The sequence below is a fragment of the Geotrypetes seraphini genome, chromosome 6, assembly GCF_902459505.1.
Source record: "Geotrypetes seraphini chromosome 6, aGeoSer1.1, whole genome shotgun sequence".
Classification (NCBI taxonomy): Eukaryota; Metazoa; Chordata; class Amphibia; order Gymnophiona; family Dermophiidae; genus Geotrypetes; species Geotrypetes seraphini.
Genome location: NC_047089.1, coordinates 51,753,799 through 51,766,803, shown reverse-complemented (window position 1 = coordinate 51,766,803; position 13,005 = coordinate 51,753,799). Strand labels below are relative to the sequence as shown.

Here is a 13,005-nt window from a genome sequence, read left to right as displayed (position 1 = left end):
GCTGGAGAGGAGAATAGGTAGTGGTGGGGAGTGGTGCTGGAGAGAAGAGGCATCAGTAGGAGGTTAGGAGGAGGGGGATTCATCACAGAGGGGACAATTTATCGTGGCCGTGTTGAAACGACCTGTGATGAAACAGCTGCAATAAACCGTCCAATTCTGTATCTAATCTATCCATCCTCAGCATCCACTACCTCCTCTTCTGCCTAAGAAATCTCATGTGCCTCTCCCATGCTTTCTTGAATTCAGACAGTGTCTCTACCACCTCTACCAGGAGACTATTCCATGCATCTACCACACTTTCTGTAAAAGATTTTTCCTTTGATTACACTTGAGCTTATCACCTCACCTTCATCCCATGTCCTCTCATTTGGAGCTTTCTTTCAAATGAAAGACTTGCCTCATGCCTATTTCTGCCACACAGGTATTTAAATGTATTATATCTCCCCTCTCACACATTTCCTCCAAAGTATACATATTGAGATCTTTTGATCTATCCCCATACTTCTTATGAAGACCACTGACCATTTTAGTAGTCTTCCTCTGAACCATCTGTTCATATCTTTTTTTTTTTTTAAGGTGTGGGCTCCAGAATTGACCACAATATTCTAAATGAGGTCTCACCAGTCTTATACAGCAGCATCAATACCTCACATTTCCTACTGGCCATACATCTCCCTATGTACCCGAGCATCCTTCTAGCTTTCAGCATCGCCTTTTCAACCTGTTTGGCCACATTAACATCATCATATACTACCACACCTAAGTCCTGCTCCTCTTTCATACACAAAACATATTCTTCACTTCCAAAACTGTACCGTTTCATCGGGTTTTTGCAGTCCAAATGCATTTCTTAACATTAAATTTTAGCTGCAAAATTTCAGACCATTCAAGTTTTGCTAGATTCTTCCTCATGTTATCCACACCATCATAACTTAGTCTTAAGGAAAAATAAACTTATACAATTTTTGAAGATTTGAAGTCCATATGCCCTATGGTTTGATCAAAATTAGCCTGGGTCTTGTGATAATTTCTCCTACCATTATAACCCATGAGACTGAACAATATTTCTCAGATGGTCTACTACTTGTTAACTGAGTGGGAAGGGTTAGATATTCAGAGTATATACTGTTCTTAAGCCATAGGCTGTTTTCAATGGTTTTTACTTAATAGTAGTTTGGGGGTTTTGGTTTTCTATTTTTCATACAGTTCTTTTGGATTTCTATACCTCGGGTGCATTAGTTTTCACCTGCCTAATATTAGACCATTCTTAAATTTTTGTAGACCATTTCTCACAGTTGTCTACTCCTTCTGAGGTCCACTCTGCTGAAAATCTTTATTTCATCAGAAAAAGGCAAACATTTCCTTCTAAACCTTCAAGCAATGTTGCTAACAAAAGATAATGAACAGAATGGGTCCCAGGACTGATCACCGAGGTTCTCCACTACTCCTCTTTCCTCTATCTGAATTACATTTAGTCATTTACCACCATTTTGTCTTCAGTTAGTCAACCAGTTTCTAATCCAGTTCACCACTTCAGGTCCTAAATTCAACCTTCTCAGTTTATGCAGGAGCCTCCAATGAGGAACTACATCAAACGCTTTGTGGAAATCAAAGTAAACTACCTTCAGCATGTGTCCCCAATCCAGTTCACTAGTCACCCAGGCAAAGAAAACAGATTTGTTTGGTATTAACCCATGCATCTCAGATCTTTCAACCTACTGGGTTTTGATCTTTCAACCTACTGGGTTCTGTTCATGATACTTTTTTCTGGAGCACCTCCATTAAGCATGGCTTGCAGACATGCCCTGCAAGGGGAATCTCTTTGAAGATGAGACCACGATTCTGTTTAGAGGGACCACACAATAGCACCTCTGCCTTTACATGGTTAAGTTATCCATTGAAGTATAGAACCTCAATGTGTTGGCGTGTCAGATGACACATCAACGATTGGTTTAGGGGCATTTGTTCTTTTTCTGACCCAGTTCTTGAGCTCTCCCTTACTTGCCCTATATTTTAGTTTTATGCTCCATGTATCTAGCCTGCCCTTCATGACATGGTAAGGAGCTAGCCAATCTTTGCTCCAGCATGACTAACATGGCACTGGGTTTGCAAGGTTCTATCTCTCTCCTCTTCTGTATCTCCTTATCTTCCTATTCAGGGTAATGAAAACTTTTTGCCAGGGATATAGAATCAGTCATTTCAGAAGTGGGAAACTGGGGGAATTTGTTATCTGTTTCAACTGTTTAGGGACGAAGGTCTTTTGGCCTCCTTTGAAACGATATACTGTAAATATAAGTTGCCTAGGCAGGATATTTTTTCCTATTATCAATTATGCCACTATATACAGCCTTGCCAGCATATCACTTAACTGAGGACTATAGGGAAACAATGTCAGAAGTGTTCAGCCTTTCGGCTCAACAACATATTCCTTTACGATTTCATCATGTGTGCATCATAGACAGTCAACCTCGTACTAACTTTGAGATTCTGGCTGCAGCATGGGAGGAGGACTTACACTGTGTACTTACTGCACATCAAGTACAACAACGCTTGAAAAATTCACGAAAATTAACAGGAAACGTTTTGCACTGGGAATTTTTTTTTTTTTTTTTTAAATTATTTATTTATACAATTTTAAATAAACATACAACATAAAAATGCATTAAGAAATAGAAAGCATATTGCTAAATACAAAAACAAACCACTAAATAATATTTCCCATTTGAAATCCAACAAGCAAACATATTCATAGCAACTTTCTCTGTAAGTCCTCAATTAAAGATAGGGAGAGGATAAGGAAAAAGAGGCACATCTCAGAAGAAAAAAAATAACTTAATTAAATCAATAATGACAACGTCTCGCCGACTAAACTAATACAATCTTCCACTTTCTAATAATTATTATATTCTTTCCCCCTGACCCGATACCTGTACCTGTATTTTACGCTTATTCTCAAGAAAAGCCTCCAATTGTTTGGGATCAAAGAAAAGATACCTATTTTGACTCATACAATATTAAACATTTACAAGGAAAACGCAAAAAGAAATGAGCACCCAGGGCTAACACCTGAGGGTGAAGAGTCAAAAATTGCTTCCTTTTCTCTCCTGTGTGTCTACACAGACATCAGGGAAAACCCAAACTTTACCTCCCAAAAACAATTTATCAGAGTTACGAAAAAACATTCTCATCACCCAGTCCTTGTCAGATTCAAAAACAAATGTAACTAGGAGTGTTGCTCTTATACACTCTTCTTCCAAAGATGTTTCTAATAATTGTGTTACATTTAAACTATCCATCGATAGTTCTCCTTGGGAAGAAGTTTGCCGTTTCTTCCCTGGCATAGAATAGACTTGAGAAAATGGAGGCACAGTTTCCTTTGGAACCCCCAGAACTTCTATCAGATATTTCTTAAGCAGTTCAATGGGGGCTACAGTCCTGGATTGAGGAAAATTGATAAAACGCAGATTCAACCTACGGGTATAATTCTTCATTTTATTCCCAGGCATTCCGCATGGGGATTACGCAATATCATGGCTATCCCAAATGTGAACATAAGAATTGCCACTGCTGGGTCAGACCAGTGGGTGGTCCATCATGCCCAGCAGTCCGCTCAAACGGACTAGCCTTACCTGCGTACGTTCTGGTTCAGCAGGAACTTGTCTAACTTTGTCTTGAATCCCCGGAGGGTATTTTCCCCTATAACAGTCTTCGGAAGAGTGTTCCAGTTTTCTACCACTCTCTGGGTGAAGAAGAACTTCCTTACGTTTGTATGTTTGTACGTTGTATCCCCTTTTAAATTTAGAGTGTCCTCTCGTTCTCTCTACTTTGGAGAGGGTGAACAACCTGTCTTTATCTACTAAGTCTATTCCTTCATTATCTTGAATATTTCGATCATGTCCCCTCTTTTCAAGGGAGAAGAGACCCAGTTTCTCTAATCTCTCACTGTACGGCAACTCCTCCAGCCCCTTAACCATTTTAGTCGCTCTTCTCTGTACTCTTTCAAGTAGTACGGCGTCCTTCATGTACGGCGACCAGTGCTGGACGCAGTATTCCAGGTGAGGGTGTGCCATGGCCCAGTACAGCGGCATGATAACCTTCTCCGATCTGTTCATGATCTCCTTCTTAATCATTCCTAGCATTTTGTTTGCCCTTTTTGCCGTCGCCGCACATTGCGCAGATGGCTTCATTGACTTGTCAACCAGTATTCCCAAGTCTCTTTCCTGGGGGTTTCTCCAAGTACTGCACCGGACATCTTGTATTTATGTGGTGAGGCCCAGACCACCTTGGGCCATATGTTTTGGTCCTGTCTTGCTATAGTGTCATTTTGGACTCGACTGGGACAATTTACATCCACATTATGGGGCAGGCAGTAGACTCCTAACCCAAGAGCATTGTTTCGCTTTTATATGATATTTCACCTAAACCTAAAGGTATGTTAGCGTTTGCTGCTCGAGTCATGCTGCTGAGCAAAAAGACAATCCTGTCCACTTGGTTGTTCAGTGAGCCCCCAACCTACAGTCAGTGGAGATCGGCAATGATTGTACAAGCCTCCTTGGAATGCAGACAATTTGTGGACCTTGACTCTTGTGCGGGCGAGCACTTTCGTCTGATTTGAGAGCCCTTTTGGAGGGACCTTACACCACTTGCGAGAAGTTGTCTCTTGAAAACGTGACCGTTCCTCTGTTCAATTGCATTCTGTGCTTACTTTGGGTTATGTTGGTAAGGGGGGGCTGGGTTGGGGGTTTCTTAGTTGTGCTATTGTACTAAGAAAAATGTACTTTGCAATTGTTGGTACTTTTGCATTTTGTTCTAATAAAACACATTTAAATATAAGTATAGAACCTCATACAATCAAAAGTCCCAGCTAAACAGAAAGTGTCACTAAATATCAAGCATGAAATTAAGCACATAAATCTGCTCATCTTTGGCAGCCTTAATTAACATGGATTTTAATACTGGTTCTAAACATTTCTTGTCAATTATCTTAATTAGAAATGAACAGCTAACATACAACAATCAGCATCTGAGTAATCACTTACATTGGGCTGTTTGATTAGATCTAGTAGGTCCTTCACATGATGCCTCAACATGTTTTGACATTTCCACATTTCATTCAATGCTCTGCAAGAGGTAATATTAGATACTTAAAATAATAATCTACACAGCATAAAAATTCATTTTGTTTTCATTTTTTCAAAACTGAAACTTGCAGCAGGTATTCTCCGAGGACAGATAGCATATATTCTCACATATGGTGATGTCATACATGGAACCCAGTACAGTTACTGTCATTTTATATCTTTAAGCAATGTTCATAACGCACACATGCCAGTGCTTCCTGCCTGATGTCAGCTCAAGGAGTGATCAGTTCAGTAATAAAGCTAAGCAGCCAACTAGGGGATGTGGATGGGTTGTTAGAATTTATGCCTTCTGTTCTCAGAGAACACCTGTTACAGGTAATTATCTTTGCTTTTTACGAGGATAAGAAGGCATGATATTCTCACGGGACTCCCAAGCTGCCTGAATCGCGATTCTGAAGAAGGATAATGGATATAAACATGATACCGGGAAAAAGAGGTTTGAAGTAGAGAATGACATGGTGACTTATCTGTGGCTAGCCGAACAGGGGAAAATGTCAACTAGTTGCCGACAGGTACAGGGACAAGGCCATTCACTGCCCCATGGAGCAATGAATGGCCTTGCCCCGCAGTAAAGGATCTGCCGGGAATTGCCTCCCTTCCCACCCCTCCAGGTCAACAGCACCCCTTGCAATCGCAAACCAGCAACCCCTACTTGTGATCGCAGATGCAGCAGGCCCTCCCCCCAAAACACGCGTCCAGCAGCCACCCTCCCTATCGTGGGTCAAACAGTCCCCCACCCTTGCACCCAATGCGCTTGTCACTGCCTAGTATTCCATTTATAAACAGGCCCCCCTCTGCCAAAGCCAACTAACCTCCACTCTCCACGCAACTGGGGGGCAGGAAACACAGCCTGCGCCCTGAAACCTGGAGGATTTTTTTTTTCCTCAGGATGCATAGAGCCTGCACTTAAACCCCTGACAAGGTCAGGCGCAAGCAAGCTTCCAGGGGAATGGACTCTGAGTCCAGTAAGGGTGGCACACACAGGCTGGCTCCACAGATCCATTTTCTCAGTGAAGCATCAGAGTCCGGCTCAGGAGGACTGCATCCTTTCCTTCAATAGAGGACCATAACAAAGGGATCTCAAGGCACAGATTGCTTGCAGAAATCGAAAACTACAGGGAGCTCTAACTCTCTCTGTGCTCAGAAGAGTGTTGGATTTCTGCAACTCCTGTATTATGTATAAGAAGGTATTGAACACCTAGCGTAATGAATCCAGAAATGACAGAAATGGTTCTATTCAGGCCCCAAACACTGAATACACCAGGAATTGGTGTCAAAAACAAAGTCGGTCTGATTGTATCAGGCGCAGCACTTAAAGCCACTAGGAACCTTTGATAGCATGGAAAGAAAAACATCTGTGGCTAAACCAAACAACTTGATGGTGATAAAAGAAGAACTCACTGTACAGAAAATGAAAGGGGAAAGACCAATGCTCAGGTCTAACAGGGCCTGTGAGCCACAAACAAACAAAAAATAAAGGAAACAAAAGTAAGCAAAAAAAAAAGTACTAAAACAGGAAGGGACCAGAAGAATAATCAGCCTAAGCCAAAAAAACAAAAAATTTCCACAAAGGGAAAGCACCACACAATGAAGAAGTTGATCTTTCAAAACGAAGCTTAGAGGAACTGCCATAAAAATGCTCTCCTCTCCATGGATGAAAAATAAATAATCCTGCTGGTCCCGACGGGAAGGCATCACATTTGCATGGTCAGATGCTGCCATAATCTGCATCGGGACTCTATGGATGAATTCACACTCATGTGAGATTACTATGGCCTGCTTGTCCTTGGAGAATAGCCAATCTCTGCTTAAAATGCAAGTACAGTGCCCCCCCTGCGAATTCGTGGTCCGCGGTCCCGGTCATTCACGGTATTTTCCAACCACGAATGACCGGGCAGGAGAGGGCAGCCGGAGCACCAGCGAGTGAAGGAAATCACTCGCGGTATGCTCCGACCGCCTCTTCCTGTACTAAAGTCAGGCCTCACCAATCAGGAGCTGCGTGTCAAAGCATCTCCTGATTGGTGAGGCCCGACTTTAGTACAGGAAGAGGCGATCGGAGCATATCTCGAGTGATTTCCTTCACTCACCGGCACTCCGGCTGCCTTCTCCTGCCTCTCCAGCTACCCTCTCATGTCTCCCCTGCTAAAAACCGTATTCACGGTTTTTCAACATTCGTGGGGGTTCCTGGAATGGAACCCCCACAAATATCAGGGGAGTACTGTAGTAGATTTATTACTAGATGGCAGTTTTCACTCAATAACTTCAAAATTTCCAGCACATGTGTTACAGTTCTCTCAAGCATATCAATTGTACCTCAGGAAGTGTAAAACCCTAAAGTTACCTGCCCTCATTCAGTTTTCCATTTGTTCCATTCAACAAGGGGTGCTCAACCCAAGTATGAAAGAAAGTAGCAAATCTGTACATGCAGTGACACCTCTCAGTTACTCATGCACAGTTGCAGCTCAGTGCAAGTAACATTTCGAGAGACAGAATGTCAGGAAAGACCTCGTGCAAATCAAGTAAGGAACTGTCATTGTTCCAGTCTCCTCTGCTCGCATCCTTGGAGTGGTCTTTCATTCCAACCTCTCATTTTCTACCCATATCTAACAAGCTGCTAAGACCTTTCCTTCTATCTCTTCAATATTACCAAAATTCGCCCCTTCCTCTCTGAGCACACTACCCAGATCCTTATCCAAGCTCTCGTAACCTCATACTTAGATTACTGCAATCTACTTCTAACTAGTATCCCGCAGTGTCGCCTCTCCACCTTACAATCTGTGCAAAACTCTGTTGCACAACTCATCTTCTACCAACCTCACTTCGCTCATGTCACCCCTCTCCTTAAGTCACTTCACTGGCTCCCTATCTGCCATCACATCAGTTCAAGATCTTATTGCTGACATACAAGTGTTTATTCTGCTGCCCCTCAATATCTCTCCTCGCTTCTTTCTCCTTATACAGCTCCCAGAGAACTCCATTCCTCAGATAAGTCACTCTTAGCCTTCTCCTCCACTGCCAATTCCAGACTTCATTCCTTTCATCTAGCTGCCCCCTATACCTTGAATAAATTACCCAAGTTTGTCCATCAAGCCCCTTCCTTTGTTTAAAAGCAGACTGAAAACCTACCTTTCTTATATATCTTTCAATCCTTAACCCTACACCTCTGTCCTCCAACCCAGCCAGCTGATTAACCGTTCCCCTTAACTGTATCCATGACATCCTGTTTGTCTGTCTTGCCTGTTTAGATTGTAAGCTCTTTTGAGCAGGGACTGTTTTCTTATTCTCTGTGACTCTGTGCAGCGCTGCGTGCGTCTGGTAGCACTATAGAAATAATTAATAGTAGTAGTAGTAGATTTGTAGCATCGTTCAGTAATAAAGTTTCTCACAAAAGAAGAGAAAAAGCAAAAGGAAATCCATGAATGCGTGACTGCAGTTTATGGTTAGTCTGTCCCATAATCCCTCAAAGCAAAATTTTGGAGCAAACAGTTTAAGTTGGGTAGAGTCCATTGAAGATGACCCTCACACTGGATGGCCTAAGGAAGAAACTGCCACAGAAATGTGCAAGAAAGTCAAGGATTTAATTTTGTCAAACAGATGAATTAAGGTTTCCCAAATAGTTGAAGAAATGGACATCTCAGAAGGTACAGTTTGGAAAATAATTCATGACAAGTTAGGCATGTCCAAGGTTAGAGCAAGATAGTCCAAGAATGCTGACACCATGTCAGAAGGCCACGAGGCTCCAGTGTTGTTAAGAGAACTTGGAGATGTGTCACGAACACCAAGTGAATTTTTTGCATCATTTGGTGACTGGAGACTTGGGTCTATTACAGAAATCCTGAGTCCAAAATGGAGTCAATGCAGTAGAAGCACAAGTCATCCCCCACCCCCAAAAAACTTACAACACAAAAAAATCTGCAGGAAAAGCAATGGCAACTGTCTTCTGGAATGATGAAGGACTTTTGCTTCTGGAGTTCAAGCCACACAAGACAACCTTAATAATTGGGGAGAGTTACACCAACACAAAGATTGCTTTGCAGGAGTCAATCAACGAGAAAAGTCAAGGAAAACTTACAGCAGGTGTGCTGCTGCGTCACAACAATGCACCAGTGCACTTCACGACATTCACATGTTGCCATCCAAGAATGTGGGTTTCAGCAACTGAACCATTCACCCCTACAGTCCTGACCTGAATCCCTTGCATTATTTCCTGTTCTGAATTTTGAAGAAATCTCTCTGTGGACAATGGTTTTCAAGTGATGAACTCTTACAAAAGTCCTACTCCTGTATCTCTGAATTTGCACACAGAACCATAGAAACATAGAAGATGACGGCAGAAAAGGGCTACAGCCCATCAAGTCTGCCCACTCTGCTTACCCACCCCCTGTCTATGTCCTAATGACCCAATTTCCTTATCTTGACCCTCGTAGGGATCCCACATGGGTATCCCATTTATTCTTAAAGTCTGGCACGCTGTCTGCCTCGATCACCTGCACTGGAAGCTTGTTCCAATGATCAACCACTCTCTCTGTGAAGAAATACTTTCTGGTGTCGCCATGAAATTTTCCGCCCCTGAGTTTGAGCGGGTGCCCTCTTGTGGCCGAGGGTCCCTTGAGAAAGAAAATATCATCTTCCACTTCGACACGTCCCGTGAGGTACTTAAATGTTTTGATCATGTCTCCCCTCTTCCTACATTCCTCAAGAGTGTAGAGCTGCAATTTGTTCAGTCTCTCTTCGTACGAGAGACCCTTGACCCCGAGATCATCCTGGTGGCCGTCCGTTGAACCGATTCAATTCTGCGCACATCTTTACTGTAATGTGGCCTCCAGAATTGCACACAGTACTCCAGATGAGGTCTCACCATGGCCCTGTACAACGGCATTATGACTTCAGGCTTTCGGCTGACGAAACTTCTATTGATACAACCCAATATCTGCCTTGCCTTAGATGAAGCCTTCTCCACTTGATTGGCAGTTTTCATGTCTGCACTGATGATTACTCCTAAATCTCGTTCTGCTGAAGTCCTAGTTAAAGTTTCTCCGTTCAAGAAGTATGTCCTGCATGGATTTCCGCTTCCGAGGTGCATGACCTTACATTTCTTAGCATTGAAGCCTAGCTGCCAGGTTGAGGACCAACTTTCCAATGTAAGCAGGTCCTGCGCCATATAATTCTGTAAACTGCATTCACTTACTATATTACATAGTTTGGCGTCATCGGCGAATAGTGTTATTTTACCTTGAAGCCCTTGAGTCAGATCCCCTATGAATATGTTGAAAAGGAGTGGACCCAGGACCGAGCCCTGCGGCACTCCACTGGTCACCTCCGATGTTTTAGAGAGGGTACCATTAACCACCACCCTCTGAAGTCTGCCACTCAGCCAATCATTGACCCATGCAGTTAGTGTCACTCCTAACCCCATCGATTCCATCTTGCTTAGCAGCCTGCGGTGTGGGACACTGTCAAAAGCTTTCCTGAAGTCCAGGTACACGACGTCCAAAGACTCTCCCAAGTCCAACTTTCTTGTTACCCAGTCAAAGAAGCTGATGAGATTGGATTGGCAGGACCTACCCTTGGTGAATCCATGCTGACTGGGATCCCGAAGATTCCCTTCATTCAAGATCGTGTCCAATTTGCTTTTAATTAGTGTTTCCATGAGTTTGCACACTATTGATGTGAGACTCACCGGTCTATAATTCGCAGCCTCTGCCCTGCAACCCTTTTTATGCAGAGGAACGACATTAGCTAATTTCCAGTCCAGGGGAACTTTCCCCTTACTTAGGGAGAGATTGAATAGCTCAGCCAAAGGTTTCGCCAGGACATCGCTCAATTCTCTGAGCATTCTTGGGTGCAAATTGTCTGGTCCCATGGCTTTGTTCACCTTGAGTCTTGCCAGTTCACTGTAAACTTCACCTGGTGTGAACTCAAAATTCTGAAACGGGTCTTCTGTGCTTTGTGTTGCCTTCAACTGGGGACCGTGTCCCGGTGCCTCACAGGTGAAGACTGAGCAGAAGTATTCATTCAGTAGTTCGGCTTTATCGGAATCTGCTTCCACGTAACTTCCGTCCAGTCTTCTAAGGCGTACTATCCCGCCTGTGTTCCTTTTTCTGTCACCAATATACCTGAAGAAGGATTTATCCCCCTTTTTAATGTTTTTTGCCAGAATTTCTTCCACTCGAAGTTTTGCCTCCCTAACTGCCATTTTGACCGCTGTAGACCTGGTCCTATATTCTACTTTTGCCTCTCTTTTCTCCGTGCGCTTGTAGGAGAGAAACGCTTTTTTCTTCTCCTTAATGAGGTGCGAGATCTCCGCGGTGAACCATTGGGGTTTATTGTTTCTTTGTCGTTTATTTACTGATTTTATGAAGCGGCTAGTTGCTTCATGTATGGTTGATTTCAGTGTTAACCACTTAGCTTCTACATCATCGGTCTCCGCTTGGTCCTGCAGCGTCTGATGGACGAAATCTCCCATGCGTGCGAAGTCTGGGCCCCGGAAATTGAGTACCTTTGTTTTCGTGTTTGATCTAGGGAAGCCTTTCCTAAGGTTGAACCATACTATATTGTGGTCGCTGGAGGCTAGCGTATCTCCTACTGAGACCTCTGAAACGCTTTCCCCGTTGGTGAGTACCAGGTCGAGGATCGCCTGGGCCCTAGTGGGCTCCGTTACCATTTGTTTGAGACGTGCTCCCTTTATGGAGGTTAAGAGCCTCCTGCTATCGCTGGTTGTCGCTGAAAATGAGTTCCAGTCTGCATCAGGCATATTGAAGTCCCCTAGCAGTACAGCTTCTCCTCGTAGAGTGATATTCTCTATGTCTTCAATTAATTCTGCGTCCATGTCTTCCAGTTGTCTTGGGGGTCTGTAAACCACACCTAGATACAGGCATTTTTCTCTGCCTCTTGCCATGTTTACCCAGAGGGACTCCCCGGTGTACTTGATATCTGTGATCCTGGTGGTTTTGATGTCCTCTTTAATGTATAGAGCTACCCCCCTCCTAACCTGCCCTCTTTGTCCTGACGAAGTAGATTGTAGCCCGGTATAGCCATATCCCACCCATGTGAGTCCGTGAACCAAGTTTCAGATATTGCCACCACATCTAGGTCGGCATTCCTTATTTCAGCCTCCAATTCTAGAATTTTGTTACCTAAACTGTGTGCATTGACATACATGGCCCTCCATATCTTGTGTTTGCTAAGTCCCTGTGAGGCGTATCCTACCCGAATCGGTGTGACTCCCAAAGAACTGTTTGCAATGTGGGTACTTACCTTGGACATGGAAGCGGAGTTTCGACTCCTGTTTATGATGTGAGCTCTTTTGAGATGACTATCAAATTACTCACACTTGGGAGGTTTATCAGTCTGTGGGAACCTCCTATCAAGAATTAGAGAGTTCACCAGGGTATATCCACAATTCATGTGCACCCTAAAGCACACTGTAAGGATTACCCGCAAACATCACTTGTTACCGCCTCATGTTTTAGAGATAATAATAATAATAATAACTTTATTTTTCTATACCGCCATAGTCAGACAACTTCTAGGCGGTTCACATCGAAAGAAGGCTGGACATTCAGCGAATTACAAATGTATGAGGGGCAATGTTACAGAAGAAAAGGGTTGTAAGGGGAGAAAATTGAGAGGGGTTGCCTGAGAGATTGCTTTGAGTTTGTAGGGGGAAAAGCGTGGTGAGCGAAGGTCAGTCTGTTTAGGTGATGAATTTGTCCAACAGAGTGGTTTTGATTGATTTTTGGAATGCGTTGTAGGTCTGTCTGGTTTTATTTATGTAGTTTCCCAGCCAGGATTGTTGTTTGTTAGCTTGGAAAATGAAGGCTCTGTCAAGGAAGGATTTGTACTTGCAGCCAGTGATTTTAGG

At 43.3% G+C, this 13,005-nt stretch overlaps 1 protein-coding gene across 6 annotated transcripts in view; it reads right to left on the bottom strand.

The window, feature by feature from the left end:
* PDS5B (PDS5 cohesin associated factor B) overlaps window positions 1-13,005 on the bottom strand; it is a 376,109-nt gene that overhangs the window by 242,118 nt on the left and 120,986 nt on the right. For all 6 annotated transcript variants that reach the window (XR_004539863.1, XM_033948532.1, XM_033948533.1 and 3 more), the window contains exon 14: window positions 5,040-5,121. Coding sequence is in view for 5 of the 6 variants with exons in the window: in XM_033948532.1 (XP_033804423.1) it covers window positions 5,040-5,121 (82 nt within the window). In the remaining variant the exon portion in view is untranslated. The remainder of the gene's footprint in view (window positions 1-5,039; window positions 5,122-13,005) is intronic.